The 17,402-nt window shown below is 40.2% G+C and overlaps 1 protein-coding gene across 1 annotated transcript in view; it reads left to right on the top strand.

The window, feature by feature from the left end:
- Positions 1–17,402, top strand: part of ulk4 (unc-51 like kinase 4) — a 459,640-nt gene that overhangs the window by 73,877 nt on the left and 368,361 nt on the right. The window contains exons 14-15 of the mRNA XM_039736934.1: positions 3,521–3,581; positions 5,181–5,362. Coding sequence (XP_039592868.1) covers positions 3,521–3,581; positions 5,181–5,362 — 243 coding nt within the window. The remainder of the gene's footprint in view (positions 1–3,520; positions 3,582–5,180; positions 5,363–17,402) is intronic.

Raw genomic sequence — 17,402 nt, 5'->3', positions numbered from 1 at the left:
TCTGTTTTGTCTTGGTAGAATAATATATTGCTCTACATTCCCCTTTTGTATTATTAATAAGTAGCCTTTGTCAGAATGCCTCAAATCTCACAGACTTACCACTGTTTATAAGGTATTATACAGTAGTATACTAGCCGACACCCGCCGTGGCATATGGCGGTGTAAGAATAGGAATGGAAAACGGTGAGAAAGGAATTCAGAAATCAAAAAGAAAGAAATACTTAGACGACAGATAATCAGTTGAAAGATCTAATCTCGGAAAGAGCTTGAATTTTAGCTTCACCATCATAAACTCCAGATGTTGCCATGTATTGATAGTACTCGTGACTTGTTGTGATAACTTGACTTGCGTTGGAAAGAACAACAGGAAGAACGTCTCCAAATCTGTCCCAATGTGATGCAACGAAATCTACTGCCTTATGTCGTAGGGAGAGTGCATTGCCTTCATCAACCGTTTGTGTCAAGAAATAACTCACTGATAGGAACAGGCAGTTGCCGGATCCCGGAATACAGATGACGTTGTACAAACACCCGTCGACAGAGAAAATACTATCGTTGATTTTATAACAAAGGCTTAGGAAACAACCGTCGCAACATAATGAAAATAGCAAGGAGTGAAACCAATGCCAATGGTCGACAGAGTACCTTCCTGTAGCAGGCTACGGAAAAGACTCCCAGGTGCAGACATGGCCAAAGTGAAAGGTCACGCGGTCAGGCTAGATATCGGGCTGTGACGTGACACCAATGGGGTCATGAGAGAGGAGCGGGGAACGCGGTAGTCTGAAGGAGGAATAGCAGTGTGGGGGTGTATGGGAGGCCACAGGCAGCGTGGGGAAGGGTTTGGAAGAGGAAGAATAGGAATTGAGAAATGCCGTGTGGGCTGCATGTGGGCGGGGCCGGGTTTGAAGAAGAAGCAGGACGAATCAGAAGAGAAATAAATGTAAGAGAACTTCTTCTCATCTTCCCTTCTACATCTATAACATTAGGCAATTAGGTGTAGTAAAAGACAAGCAGAAGTTAAATTACACATAAAATAATGCATTATTGATATTCATAAATAATAACAATATGCAAAGTACATTTGAATATTGGCAACCATACAACCTGATAAATGGTGATGTGTAGTTTCAGGCGGCACACAGACTTGTTAGTTAGTTAAAAATGTCTCTAGTTAAGTCCTCATTTGTGGTCAGCTTTCAGCCACCAGTCTGTTTAATATGGCTGCCGAGCTGTGCTCTCCATTGTGTTGTCCTTTCAGTTCATCAGTTTGGTAAGAGATGATTCTTCATCAGATGCTAGTAAGATAGAGAGTGTGAGGTTAAGCAAGTAATTTATAGATTCTCTGTCCAACCCCTGGAGCCAATAGGACATCATATTACTTAAAGCCGGTTCCAAACAGCCACACTTCAGGCCAATCGGGAGATAGAACATCTTAACACCTGCCCCAATTATACCCGACCCCCCCCATACCCGACCGTATGTTAAGGTAAAGCTTAGCAGTTAGGCAGCCTGGCTTTCTTGCGGGGGTTTAAAAAGACTTTAGCAGAGAAACACTTGTTAAACTGGTTTAAGGCGCTTCCTCCCCCAACTCTGTCGTAAAATTCAAAGAGACCCATTCCTAAAGGGGGTTTAAACATGAATGCTTCTCATTATCTTATTAATGACAATTAAAAATGAGCAGGGCAGACACGCTGGCAAACAACACAGAATTTAGCATCAGACCCACTAATTAGTAAGTAATGGATTAATTAAACAATTACAACACCTAGAAAAGTAGACTGAAATCAAGATGAAAATATTGTTAAAAAGAAAAAAATACATTATTCCTATATAACTGCTTGGTACATTTTAATATACACATACAGTATATATATTTTTTGCCAAACTTAGTTTTCTAATTTCTATAATGTTCCCAAAACACAGAACATGGGAAGTAACACATCACTTAATTAGCCCAGAAGTCCAATTAAATCAGAAGCTGGTTGGAACAAAAACCTTCAGCCACAGTGGGCCTCCAGGACCGAGGTTAGGAAACACTGGTCTAGACAAATGGTGGCAGATGGGTAAGTGACAGTGTTACACAGGTGCTGTACGCTGAACTTTGCTTTCCATGAACTCCTGGAACATTACCGTTGAATTTAACAAGATCGGGAAGGTTCAAGATGGCTGACGGAGGCTGCTGGACATTGGATAAATAGAGCCTCACAGAGAATAAGGGGGATCATGGAGAGAAGCACGTCATGGCAACGTGGAAGATGATTGGGACACTGGAAGAGTGAATGCGACTGCAGAATAGCAGAGAGAAGTTTTTGTGAAACTTTCATTATATATGAGGAGTTTTCAGTTTTTGAAAACAGGCGGAAAGGTGATTCATCTGATAGTATGGTTATGGATCATCCATCTATCCATCCATCTTCTAACCCCGTTCTATCCTGAACAGGGTCATGGGGATGCTGTAGCCTATCACAATGCAATCACAGTGCACAATGCAAAAAGAATCCACGGAGCATTCATTGTTAAATAAATGTGCCCATTATCAGGCTTTACTCTAATTTGGTGGATGTGTGTGTGTGTCGGTTTTTTCATCTTGTTGTTTGATACAGTATTATAATATTATTCATTGTTCTCGACCAGGTGAGCATACATGTCTACCAAAGAAATGTTGGGGCAACAACTGGGCCGCCCCCTTTATACACTCAGCAGTTCAACAAAATAACACAAAACAAAAGAAGGCAACATTGCTTGGTGCAGCTATCGAAATTCAAGGCTCTTTGCAGCGATCACATGGTCAGGTGGGAGCTTCATCCGCCGGTCGACCTTTGGTGAAATCTGATGATCCCTGCCGGAGACGTCTTGGCTTTATAATCTCTGAGCCTGAAGGAGTGGACTTGGTTGCCCTGATTGAGTGTGTTTTTGAGCTTTGGGTGCAAAACTATTGAGGACAGTGCCCACTTGTGTCCTGGAGTGGTAGTGCTTACCTCTAAAGAGTCTGGAAGGTGACCCTCTGACGTGCATGTGTGACATCATAATGTTTTTACGTGCAGCTTAGCAGAATGTCCTGCCTTTTTATGTTTTCCTTATACTTTGATGCTTGTTATTATTATCTTTCCGCTTTTGAATCCGAAAACTACAAATTTCATCGTAAGTATCAATTTTTCGGAAAGGGATGCTGAAAATCGTAACATCATTTATTCTCGGGTGTTAGTTCAGTTCCTACTCCTCAGTGGGACTGCGACTAGGATGCTTCGTAAATACTTCTTACGTTCTGCTCTGAGTTGGAACAGCTCCTAGGAGTAATTCTGAGATGCATGATAAATATGGGCCCTGGCTTCTAGGAGGTTGTACAAAAAACTAAAAATGCATTTTGTTTAGTAAATTTATTTTCATAATTTTTCATGTTTCAAATGTCGTCCCAGCAATAAGTCCTAATATAACAATCTGTGGTATTTTGCATTATTGGTCATTTGATTTACAATGGGAAGCCGTAATATTTACAAGACTTGCATTTTCTTTGCATTAGATCATGAAGATAGTTCCTGTGAAATTTGATTCCAAAATGTTGAGTGTTCCCTGTCATTCACGTAAGTATAATGAATCCAAGGACAACACTGAGGTGTTTATATTGAGAAAAGGCAGCCTACCACTATTTATATTTATAGTATAGGAATAAGAGTCAGTGTGAATATTGTTAGTAAGGTTAATGGTATGACTGCCTGCCTGCTGAATTTCTCTAACAGTAAGAGTTATTAATTTATTTATTTATCGATCGATCGATTGATTGTTGTTGTGATTTGACTGATTGATCGACTGTATTATCTGTCTTGTGCGTCTTCATCCATGGTTTTATGTTTCAGCTGCTATATACATCTGAATTTCCCCATAGGGTTAAAAAAAAGTTCATCTTATCTAATTAATGAGAATTTATTTTTTGGATATAAACCTACTGTGTATTGTGAAGATAAAGGTAAACTTGCCTCTTGACTCCACCTCGAAAAGAAAATATCTCTTTGTGATTATGTTCAATCAATCAATCGATTGATTATGTTGGTTTCCTCCAATAAGTGCTGTGCCAAAGAAAAGATGTCTGATGGGCAATTTTTAAATGACCTGTGTGTATTTTTTGTGTGTCTGTATTTGGGACACCATATGATAAATCTGTTCCATATTTAAGAATAAGGTGCCTCTTTTATATCCTGACTACATACTCCAAACTCACAAAAGATGGATCCCAGATAAATGAAGCTTGCAACTTGTTCCACTATCTGCTTATCAATCTTGATTTCAACCTAGTAGTCTTTTTGATATTGGTTTGTAGACCCACACTTCTGCTGGCCTCATTGACTCTATTGACCAAGTCTTGATCTTCTTTTGTCAATGCAATTAAAATGACATCATCTGCGTATTGTAAATTATTTATTATTCTTTGTCCAATTCGGAATCTCTTTACATAACTGTCCAGTGCTTGCCACATGATGTGCTCAAATCGGCGCTATCTGTGTCGGCCTGCCTGTGCTTAAGCTGCACCCCAACTTCACGAGCACGCGGTGAAGGTCCGCTTTCACTTTTAGGAAAACGTTAGACCTCGCAAGGCTACTTTATATTTTTCCCCGTTGGACTTACGATATGTGACGCGAGTTTTGACCAGCAGTGTAATAAGTTAGTTCACCTACACGCTGGCTCCACAGTCACCATTTGTGTCACATGGTTGGAAATAAAGAGGTCATTTATATTCATACTTGTATCTGTTTAATTTCTTTTTTTGACCAGGAGGATATTAGCATATATGTTTATACGTGTTTGTTGCTGGGTGTAATTCAGTAAAGTAAATTTAAATAAAAAACTTCATAATTATTGTATTTTATTCAAGAACACTGTAATTGCCTGATTTAAGGCATGCAAAATTGAAAAATGTAAACTCATGGGTCGTGTATTCTCACTCTTTTAAAAATACAAAATGAACTGAACGTGAACTAGTTCAAAATTGAAATGGTGAACTATGAATGTGAATGTGTTCATTTTAGTCTAAGCTCGCTGAACTTTGAGTGAGTTCTTGTGAGGTGTGAACTTCCACAACACTGATGATAGCTACCATGAGAATACATGAGTAGATACATTTTGCGTATGCACTGTAACTTCTGTCTTAAAAAATGTTTGCAACAACTTTTTTTTATTTCTTACAGATGAAAAGTTAGCATCCCTTAAGGATCACGAGTGGATTCACTTTGTGCAGCAAGTTTGCTCAACACTGGAGTCAGATGATAAGGTTACTGGGGCTCCGAGGACCAAGCTGAACCTGCTTTGCTATCTTTGCTCTGTGGCTTCTCACAAGGAAGTAGCATCAAAATTAATAAACTCCCATCTGGTGAGTTGTCACTTGTACTACTTTTGACTTTCACTGCAATTCAGACAATGCAGAACAGGATTATTTAACCCTTAAACCGCCTGAACCGGCTATAGTCGGTTCCCAGTGCAATTTGGCAGCACGCTGGAGCCAAGTATATTCGGCAACATATGTTTGGCGACATACATTCATTGGACTTCACAACCGGCTAAAGTTGTTTCCCAGTACAATTTGCCGGCACGCCAGAGCCGAGTATTTTCGGCGACATACATTCATTGAATGCCGCAGCTGGCTATAGTAGCTCCTCAGAGCAGTTTGCCAGCATGCCGGAGCTGATCTGTCAGTGCTGTACATTCGTTGTGCAGCCAGCTCATGATCACTGCCGGCCCCGGAAGAACTGCAGCATCACTGTCCCTGGGATTGAGCCATTTCACTAGACGAGCCTGCCAGCATCAGCGCTTACCTCTGTGTGCTCGCCTGCAGCCAGTTCAAGCGCAGTTGGCACAGTCGATGATTTACTGAATTTCGTCAGTGGCCGCACCTTGTACATATCATAATAGATTGTTGCAGTAGTTTTTTTAATAGGTTTTACAGTTCATTGGCAGTGTGTAAAATGATCAGTGTTGCAGTAATTGTGATGCTCTTTGCATGAAAAAAAATGTGTTCCATTAAAATTTCACATTTTGTTTGTGACGTTTACTTAGCACTAGAATTACCAGAGCCTACGAAAAAAACTCGTAAATCCGTCCCACCTTAAATCGCTTCTTAAAACCGTTCTCACCTCTCCGCCAGCGTCTTTTGTTAATCTAAATGTGCCGATTAAAGAAAAGCTGCAAGTAGCCGGCTATTCCATCCTCCCACCGACTTAGAACATGCACAAACTTCTCCCAGCTCATGCCTTGATTGATTTTCTGGGAATGAAGTGGAGTTTTAGAGTGGAAATAATAGATCGTTGTTTGGAACACACGCATTTCATGTCTGTTCTGTTTCTACAGTAATCTGTGTAAACTCATTGTTAAAACAGAAACGTTTTTTATATTCTAGTAGTAGATGACAAAATGTAGGCATAAACTATATAATGTATGAAGCCTGAAGTCCAAATATCAAAAGAAATGTTTTCACAGAAGGTACAAATCTAACACAACAATTGCACTTTTATTCAAAAATATAACCGCAGAAGCAAAAAGCCACCTTAACGTGCGACATTGACACCCGTTTATTATGACTGCCTCCGTAGCGCAATAGAATCAGTCGCCGACTGGGAATCGAAAGGTCGCGAGTTTGATCCTGCACCCCTCCGTTTTGAGAAGTAAACTGCTCTGAAGCAGTTGTTCCATTATATAAAAAATGATCAAGCAAATGCAGGCAACGATGCTTCAGTAAGTTGAACATGCATCACTGATAAATTAATGAAAGAAATAATTACAGAAAAGATTGAGTATCAAATGTCGACAGAACGTGTATTAGTAAGCAGTCCATGTGGGTTTACATGGGGAAGATTGAGTTTTTACTAATATGTTTGTAGTACTAGGGTGTTGTACTGTGTTAGCCATTATGGATGCAATGAGAAGTCAAGCAAAATGACACAACTAAAAGGATTACAATATGCAAGCTTTGGAGGCAACTCGGGCCTCTTCTTCAGTAAGATGTCATACAGAAACTGGAGTTTTGTGTTTATATACACATTAGGACAAATAACATTGGTAAATCTTTAAGTGAGACATCTTAAATGTAAAAAAAATATACATCTTCAGGCTACGGTTCATTTAACAAGAGAAGAGCAATGTATGTTCAAGATCTTTGGATGTGATAACTGTCCAACAAAGTCTTTTGAAGTTTCTGATGAGGTTTTCCATACAATGCGGGTCTGTAGAAAGGTTGTCTGGGTCAGTCAGAGGGATGCACCTTATGGTATAGCGGGTCCACAGCTCATTGAGCAAAGACCATTTATTTTTAAATAAATAATCCCCACTCTCGCAGCGGGCATAGCGAGAGGGTGTTGAGCCTTGGCGAGCCGCGGGACGCTCGGGGTGTGGGCGTTTCTCACCGAGTGCACAGGTGAGGAACTGCCCACATCCGTGATTGCTCCTGTGGCTAATATGTTACAGCTGTCATGGTCCCTCTTCATTTTAAAAGAAGCGTGAGTCAGTCGGGAGAGAAAAAAAAGAAAAAGGGGGAGGAAAAAGAACGAAGGAGAAGGAAGAGAACGGAGGTTAGAGGGAAGGAGGAAGCAGGCGAGCAAGTCGGTGCAAGAGGAAGCAGGCGAGCGAACGCCGAGAACGGGAGAAGTGGTTGTGGTCGCCCCCGCAGAAGATTGTTTTGTAGGGCGGGAGTGAATGGGAAGGTACAGGACTCTCCGCGGAAGTTAGCGGGAGTCGGGACTTGGGACGCGGTGTCCCTAACGTGAGACTTGGCCGTTAAGGGATTCCCAAGTCGCTGTCTGGAGGAGCCGACCGGAGCCAAGGATCGGTGAGGCAACTGACAGCAGTAGCAGTAGTAGGAAGAAGGTCAGCTGCAGAGTGAGTGTCTTCCTTGTTGCCGGGCCCTGATGGGTGAAGCGCTAGCTTTAAATGAAGGCACCGGGTTTGTCATTTGTTTTTAAGACTGCTTCCTGATCATTTTAACCTCGTCGGTTTTAAAGGATTGTTGTTTTTCTTATTGATTTTAACCTCCATGTTTTCATTTTATGGATTATTTATTGAAGAACTTTGGAACTGCACTTTATTAGGAACACTTTGTTTTGTTGACTCTTTTAAATAAAAGCACTGTTTCACTTTCAACCATCCCCTTGACTAGCTCATCGGTAACATTACCGACAGTGTTGGGTTGAAGGTCTCCCGAACAGCTATGGGAGTGTGGAGCCAGAACCCACATCGTCACACACCTACAACCTACATCTTGAAGCACTTCAAAAAATGATAAAAGAACTTCAGCCAATGGTAAACCATGACAAAACGCTGAAAAATGTATTTCCTGAACCTCCCCTTCTGGCATACAGACAAGCACCAAACCTTCAGCAACTAATTGTCTGAAGCTCCCTCAGTGAACCAACAGAAAATGGCACATCTCCCTGCCTACAGAAAAGATGTAAAACGTGTGCCCACATCTATACTAATAAAAGGCAAAGCCCTCACTCACTGACTCACTCACTCATCACTAATTCTCCAACTTCCCGTGTAGGTAGAAGGCTGAAATTTGGCAGGCTTATTCCTTACAGCTTACAGTGGAACCTCGGTTCACGACCATAATTCGTTCCAGAACTTTGGTCGTAAACCGAGTTGGCTGTGAACCGAAGCAGTTTCCCCCCATAGGATTGTATGTAAATACAATTAATCCATTCCAGATGGTACGAACTGTATGTAAATATGTAAATATATGTAAAGATTAAGCACAAATATAGTTAATTACACCATAGAATGCACAGTGTAATTGTAAACTAATGTAAAAACATTGAATAACACTGACACAAAACACCCAGGCTCCCTGCTCAGCTACACGAGCAGGCTCGCTCGCGCGCTCTCTCTCTCTCTGTAGCGCGCACACACACACACCCCACCGTCAGCAGCATGTGGAGCAGTTTTTTTAAAATGAGTTTTAAGCACAGCGGAAAAAAAGGAACAGAACAAATCCGAAGTGTATTTAAAAACCAACCACAAGCAACCAAAAAAGTAACAAGATCACGCTGTTTTAGCCTAACAGCCCGATCGCTGTAAACACTTTTTTTAAAATGAGTTTTAAGCACAGCGGGAAAAAAAGGAACATTTGAAAAAAGAGAAAAGTAACATTGCAACAATTCACGCTACGAACTGAAAAATTAACTTTTGAAAAATCCGTAATACAAAACCCACCAAGAAAACTAACCTTGCATGAGTCGAGTTCTGGCATGAAGTGTTTTCCTTCAGGGCTTTTCTCTCTTGTGATTTCTTGGGTTTCTGGTGTTTTTAGCTGTTTTGCTGGTGGGAGCAAAAGCCTCATGCAGCCATTCCAAAAAGAAAGTTCTTGTGACCCAACCCTTCTTGTTTGCCCTCCACATTACTGGCAGTCTGGCTTTGTTTACATTGTGCTGCTTGAAAGCATGAGGGTTCTCAAATTGGTAAAGGAGTAAACTGGTAAACAGTTTTTCCACCTCTTCCAGCACTTGAAGCCTCTGCCTGGTTAATGCTGTAACTCCTTTTGCAATATCACCTGCTTTAATAGATTCTTTCTGCTTTAGAATAGTCGAAATCGTAGATTTTCACTTCTTGTACTCGGCGGCAAGATCAGTAACACGAACGCCACACTCAAAACTTTTCAATAATTTCTTTCTTTACTTCGATTTCAATTTTCTTCAAAACTTTCTTCTCACCACTCTTCACTTGCTTAGAAGCCATAGTTAACTGCAAAAGCACACAAAATACAGTAGAGCACAAAGAGAGCTCAAGTAAAGCACGCACGTCTGACTGAGAACAATGAAATGAACCAGCCAGCCAGGCAGGCAGGCACGTGGCTCCTGTCTCTCTGCTGTACCCCCCAAGTCAGTAGCAGGCAGGCAGGCACGTGGCTAGCTCTATTCTCTCTCTCTCTCTCTCTCTCTCTCTCTCTCTCTCTCTCTCTTAGCAGCAGGAAGGCACGTCTGACTGAGAAAAATGCAACACGTGCAGAAATCATAGGCGCGCACAAACTGAAAGGGAAATTGACTTTGTTCGTATACTGAGTGTGGTCGTGAACCAAGGCAAAAGTTTGGCAAACTTTTTGGTTGTGAACCGAGTTGTATGTGAACGGAGACGTTCGTGAACCGAGGTTCCACTGTACTTACAAAAGTTGGGCAGGTTTCATTTCGAAAATTCTACGCGTAATGGTCATAACTGGAACCTATTTTTCTCCATATACTGTAATGAACGTTAGCTGGACGGCCATGGGAGGCGGAGCTGCGTGTGACATCATCACGCCTCCCACGTAATCACGTGAACTGACTGTGACCGCAGTACGTAGAAAAGAAGAAGGAAGAGCTCCCAACAATAAAACAGCGGGGAACCCGTGGATTAAATAAAAAGGCTGCTTAGTTGGCGAAGCAAGGAAAAATGACGGCCTTATATGGCGTTTGTTTATAAAACAGTGGAGAAACTGTGTAAAGGCTGCTTCACAAAAAACAGTGGAGCGCCTTATATGGGCAGGCAGTCGGCCAAAGAAGGGAATTAATAAATAACTATAATCGTAATACAGTAATCCCTCCTCGATTGCGGGGGTTGCGTTCCAGACCCCCCCGCGATAGGTGAAAATCCGCGAAGTAGAAACCATATGTTTGTATGGTTATTTTTATATATTTTAAGCCCTTATAAATTCTCCCACACTGTTTATAAATATTCCCCGCACAGTTATACAGCATAAACCCTTTGTATTCTCTTAGATATTAGGTAAGATTCATTGAAATTATTTATGTAAACACACTGTTTATATACAGTAAAACCTAAATATTATTTTAAATATATCGATTGTCTCTGATATCACATATGTTACAGCTATTACAATAGACAGGCCACCAGCAATAAATACGTACAATGCAAGAAAAATTATATACAGTAAATGTGTGTACAGTGACACTAAACGTACATACATGTACTAAGTACTGTAAGTAGAAAATTAATTATAGTTACTCACCAACAATGACACGACGACTTGTCCAATAACGATGAGTTTAGTTTTACTGCACAACAAAGGGGAGCGTTACAGCTTTTCTAATGGAGCCTCTTCAGGCAACTGTATATCATCGCCGTTGTTCTTCTTCCGGCAGACTTCAATCCAAATCCCTAAAGCAGATTCCATCCAGACTACTGCCTTATTACATCCACTTACAACTCATTTTGCACCCTGGTTAAAAGGACACTGCGGCCGTAGATTTTATATTCCTTTCCTACTTTTTAAATAAAAACAATCATAGCCTCATTGAAGCAGTAGCAGGAGCAGATCGTTTTGAAGCCATAATGAAGGGCTTGACTATGTACAAAAGTTAACTCTTTACACAGCGAAACACATTGATGCTGAATGAGCGAGATGAGACTTCCTGGTTAACACTGTATTCAGCACACAGGAACTTAACTGCGTGCTCTGATTGGTTAGCTTCTCAGTCATCCACCAATAGCGTCCCTTGTATGAAATCAACTGGGCAAACCAACTGAGGAAGCATGTACAGAAAGTAAAAAGACCCATTGTCCGCAGAACCCGCGAAGCAACGAAAAATCCGCATTATATATTTAGTTATATATTTAGTTATGCTTACATATAAAATCCGCGATAGACTGAAGCCACGAAAGTAGAAGCTCGATATAGCGAGGAATTACTGTAAAGGAAAAAAAAATAGTGGAGAACCCGCGAATTAAATAAAGGAAATGGGTACTTGAACAGTAAACTAAGTCTCAAATAGCTACACAATAACTATAACAATCGTAATAAACGAACAATAAAACAGTAGAGAACCGCGAAGCAAGGAGAATAAAACAGCGGAGAAGCTGTGTAAAGGCTGCCTCACAAAAAAACAGCAGAGCGCCTTATATGGACAGGCAGTCAGCAAAGAAGAGAATCAATAAATAACTGTAATCGTAATAAAGGAACAAAAAAATAGCGGGGAGCCCGCGGATTAAATAAAGGAAATGGGTATCTGAACAGTAAACTAAGTCTAAAATAGCTACACAATAACTAACAATCGTAATAAACGAACAATAAAACAGTAGAGAACCGCAAAGCAAGGAGAAAGGACGGACTTATGTGGCGTTCGTTTATTACACAGGGAAGAAGCTATATAAAGGCTGCTTCACAAAAGAACTGCGGAGCTCCTTATATGGGCAGGCAGTCAGGCAAAGAAAGGGAATCAAGAAATAACTATAATCGTAATTAACGAACAAAACAACAGCAGAAAAGCCGCGGATTAAATAAAGGAAATGGGTACCTGAACAGTAAACTAAGTGTAAAATACCTACACAATAAGTATAACAATCATAATAAATGAACAATAAAACAGTGGAGAACCCGTGGATTAAATTTAAAAGGCTGCTTCGTTGGCGAAGCAAGGAAAAAGGACTTTCTTATATGTCGTTCATTTATAAAACAGTGCAGAAGCTGTGAGAAGGCTGCTTCCTTGGCGAAGCAAGGAAAGGAATGAACACACTGTACCGAAGAATGGCCTTATATGGGCAGCCAGTCAGTTACATGGGAGGCATGCTGAGTAGCGCAGCAGCCTTACTTATGAATATGCTAAGCACAGTCCTTCACCCGCGAATATATTTTACACCTTTAGAGAACCGCCAATGCCTCTTAAACATCTTAGATTCACAGGTGATGATTTGAGTAGTGTACACTTTGATGTTTATGAGTGTTTAAACTCTCAAAAGCTGGATGTGAAGTTATCGATGAAACCGGTTGTATGCTTACAACGCTTGACAGATGCCTAATGTCACTTCAACACAAGTCCTGCAAATACTAACGTCATTGAAACAAACCATGAAACTCAAACCGATTATGACAGCAGCAATCCAAGCTGTGAGATTTGTGACAATATTGCTTTTCACACGGCCAACTGTACGTTGCATGCTCAAGAGTAAGCTCAGCGCACAACTTGGTCAGATTACAACCGGAGGGCTGACCTGACAATGTGGCATACAAAGAGATCCATAACAAATAATTATTGGTATATTTTCCCTCAATTTAAAAAAGTTTTAATTTACTTCTTAATAAAAATTTTAAGGCAGTACTTCGCTGCTGCAAAGCGTGGGTATTTTGATAGATATATATATATATATATATATATATATATATATATATGCCAGCAACACTTATAACTGTGACAAAACAATTACATTGACAATCATGTTACATTATTTTCAAAATGTTTCCTTTTCTTTTTCATTACTTCTTTAACACACTACTTCTCCACTGCAAAGTGCGGGTATTTTGCTATATGTGTATATGTATATGTGTGTGTATATATATATATATATATGTGTATATATATATATATATATATATATATATATAAATATATATATATATATATATATATATATATATATATGTATATATATATATATGTATATATATATATATGTATATATGTATATATATATATATATATATGTATATATGTATATATATATATATATGTATATATATATATATATATATATATATATATATATATATATATATATATATATGTATATATATATATATATATATATATATATATATATATATATATATATATATATATATGTATATATATATATATATATATATATATATATATATATATATATATATATATATATATATATATATATATATATATATATATATATATATATATATATATATATATATATATATATATATATATGTATATATATATATATATATATATATATATATATATATATATATATATATATATATATATATATATATATATATATATATATATATATATATATATGTATATATATGTTTATATGCGTGTGTGTGTATATATATATATATATATATATGCCAGCAACACTCATGACAATGACAAAATAATTACATTGTCAATCATGTTACGTTATTATTAAAATGTTTCCTTTTTTTTTTCATTACTTCTTTAACACACTACTTCTCCGCTGCGAAGCGCGGGTATTTTGTTAGTTTATAATACAGACCGTGTAGTTATACCACACTGCCGACTAGAACATCGCATAAAGGGATCATTTTTCTGCAGATCATCTAATGTGGTCTACCTAATTCTCTGCATGAAATGTCCTGACACTGCACTCTGTGTGGGAGAAATTGGACAAACACTCCGCCAGAGAATGAATTTACACAGGTGCCACATTAAACATGGCAACACAGATGTTCCTGTAGCGGCCCACTTCAACAGCCATGGACATTGTGAGAGGAACTTTAAAGTCACAGTGCTTATGGGCAACTTCAAAACATAGCAAGAGGGAAAAGAATGGGAAGTCAAACTCATGCTAAAATGTAATACATTACAACATGGTGTAAATAGAGACATGGGTCTTGTGGCCAGATATGAGGATCGTTTGCATCACTGACCTGGACAACCTGTCTACAGACCCACATTGTATGGAAAAACTCATACAACTTCAAAAGACTTTGTTGGACAGTTATCCAAAGATCTTGACCATACATTGTTGTTTTCTCTTGTTAAATGAATCTTAGCCTGAAGAGGTCTGTTAATTTTTTACATTTAAGATGTCTCACTTAAAGATTTACCAATGGAGGGAATTCCAGTTTCTGAGTTACATCTCGCCTGAAGAAGGGGCCTGAGTTCCCTTGAAAGCTTGCATATTATAATCTTTTTAGTTAGCCAATAAAAGGTGTCATTTTGCTTGACTTGTCACTATACTGATATGTTGTCATTCTGCAAGGAACAACAAAAGCATTGGTGTGTATGATATGATTTATCTTTATTCTCTGGATCCTTGTGATAAGGTCCCACGTGAAAGACGAGTCATCAAACTAAAATCAAGTAGAAACTCAAGGTGCAAGGCAGTATATAGACGGGTGAAAATTGGCATAAATATTGGAAGCAAAGGTTTATGGTGCTAAAATCTTTTAGGCATTTGGTGATATTAAAACTGATCGGCAGACAATCTCCAATCCATTAAATCATTACAGAGGGACTTGGACAGCATACAGGCAGATAGATCTGTGGCAGATGAAATTTAATGTAAGCAAATGTAAAGTATTACATGTAGGAAATGAAAATGTGAGATTTGAATACACAATGGGAGGTCTGAAAGTTGAAAGTTTACACCATTATCGCCCCCAACAGCAAAACGCACGAGTGATCAAAAATATCCCCTGCCCACAGACCCGGTGAATGGAATACATTAATATGTGTTATTCCAAACCTTCGGCATAAATATTATTGGAAGCATAACTGTGATGATGCAGGTTCGCTGCATGCTCCCATCTTGTGTCTGGGAGCCCTTGAACCCAACACCGTTTGTAATGTCACCGATTAGCTCGCAGTGAGGCACATAGCAAGGGGATGGTGCAAAAAGTGCACTGTGCTTTTATTGAAAAACAACAACAAAAAGAAAGTGTTCAAATAAATAGTGCAGTGCTTTCCAAAAGACAACAAATAAATAATCCAATAAAAACAGAAGTGAAAAGTGGAGGTTAAAATCCATTAGAAAAAATCTTTAAAACAATGAGGTTAAAATGACGCCGGAAGCCATCCTTTGAAAACACTAAGCCCGGTGTCTTCTTTCCTCTTGGTGGCTCCCCTGCTTCTCCCGTCTGGGCTTCTCAACCGTGGAGTCACCCCACCTGCAGCTGACTTTCTCTCTGCCTGCTTCAGCTGACCCCCTGGCTCTGGTAGGCTCCTCCATACAGCGACTTGGGTTCCATAGCGACCAGAGCGCCCACGCTGGGGAATACACACCCCAAGTCCCGACTCCTGCTGCCTTCTGTGGCCTTACGCGGATAGTCATCCGCCTTCCGGTCACTCCCGCTCTTCAAAATAACCTCAGCGGGAGTGACCACTACGACTACTCCCCGGGTGCCAGCCAAACACCCAGGCTTCCAGCTCATCTGCACGCGAGCGACTCGCGCTTCTATTTATGAAATTGTGGCAGTCGTGGCAATTGGCAGCTCCTGGGATTTGGAACGCTTCTCACCTGTGCACTTAGGCGAGAAATGCCCAATCACAAACTCCTCAGGAACTGCTTTGGCCACACACCATCATGCCCCCTCGCTAAGCCACGAGTGCGGTGATTATTTATTAAAACTGGCCTTTTTGACAGGAGCTGTGGACCCGCTATACCAGTGATGGCGAACCATTTAGAAACCAAGTGCCCAAACTGCAATCCAAAACCCACTTATTTATCGCAAAGTGCCAACATGGCAATTTAACCTGAATACCACCTAAAACTGAACACCAGCAAGACCAAGGAGCTGGTGGTGGATTTCAGGAGGCCCAGGCCCCTCATGGACCCCGTGATCATCAGAGGTGAGTGTGTGCAGAGGGTACAGACCTGTAAATACCTGGGAGTGCAGCTGGATGATAAATTGGACTGAACTGCCAATACTGATGCTCTGTCTGTCTGTCTATCTACTGAGCTTTTAGTTTAGAAAAGCCACTCATACATTAACATCTTTTGTCTTAAAAGAAAAACATCATAACAGAGCTTTCAATGATACAAACAACTTTTTGTTGAAAGGTAAAAGTTTGCATTCGGTATGCTTTTGAACAATTAATGTGCTTTTTGCTGTTGTATGCATGCTGATAATTTGTCTAACCTTGGCTCATACTTTGTAAGTTTGAGAGCAACACATGCAGCACTCAGGTCATCTGTTAGTCTGTTTCTGGTGTCAGATTTGATTTAATTCAAAGCTGAAAACAGCTGCGCACAAGCATAAGATGTTTCAAAGAAAGTAAGGAAAGCGATCTCAAGTGCCTTGATTGACTTAAGATTATTTGGCAGAGAATTCCACACTTTAAGGATTTCATTTTCATAGCTAACTGTGCTGTCCTTTGTAATCCCTTCGATCCTCTCAAGTGTTTCACGCAGGTCTTCCCTATTAAGCTCTGCCCCCAAAGCTTCCATTATATATTACGGGGTCGTGGATCAGGTGTGGCGATTAGCAACTCCCGGCAATAATTAAAGATGTGGATGACTCCTCACCTGTGCGCTTAAGCGAGGACTGCCCGCAAAGCTCCCGGAAACCGCTCCGGCCACTCTACCACAACCCCCTTTAAGCCGCGAGTGCGGCAATTATCTGTTAAAACTGGCCTTTTCAATTTTGAGCTGTGGACCCGCTATACCACATCCCCTCCAACCCCACCACGGGAATCACAGGCTCAAAAGGCTGCAGTCCGTGCCGCACCCTCAAGCAGCATGTGTGCCGCCCGCCTTACCCCAGACAGGACAGGAAGGACGCGCTCCCATTGGGCTGCTGGGCAGAGGGGCGGGGGATGTGAGAAAAGTCCTCCCGGCGTGAAGAGGGGAGCGGTGAGGGAGCAGCCCGGCCCCGCATTCCTCTGGCTTTATAGTAGCGAACTCTGTGCTCGGGCGACGGCCCGCGT

The sequence above is a fragment of the Polypterus senegalus genome, chromosome 15, assembly GCF_016835505.1.
Source record: "Polypterus senegalus isolate Bchr_013 chromosome 15, ASM1683550v1, whole genome shotgun sequence".
Lineage (NCBI taxonomy): Eukaryota > Metazoa > Chordata > Cladistia > Polypteriformes > Polypteridae > Polypterus > Polypterus senegalus.
Note: the sequence above shows the minus strand (reverse complement) of the source record. Positions and strands in the feature narration are given on the sequence as shown.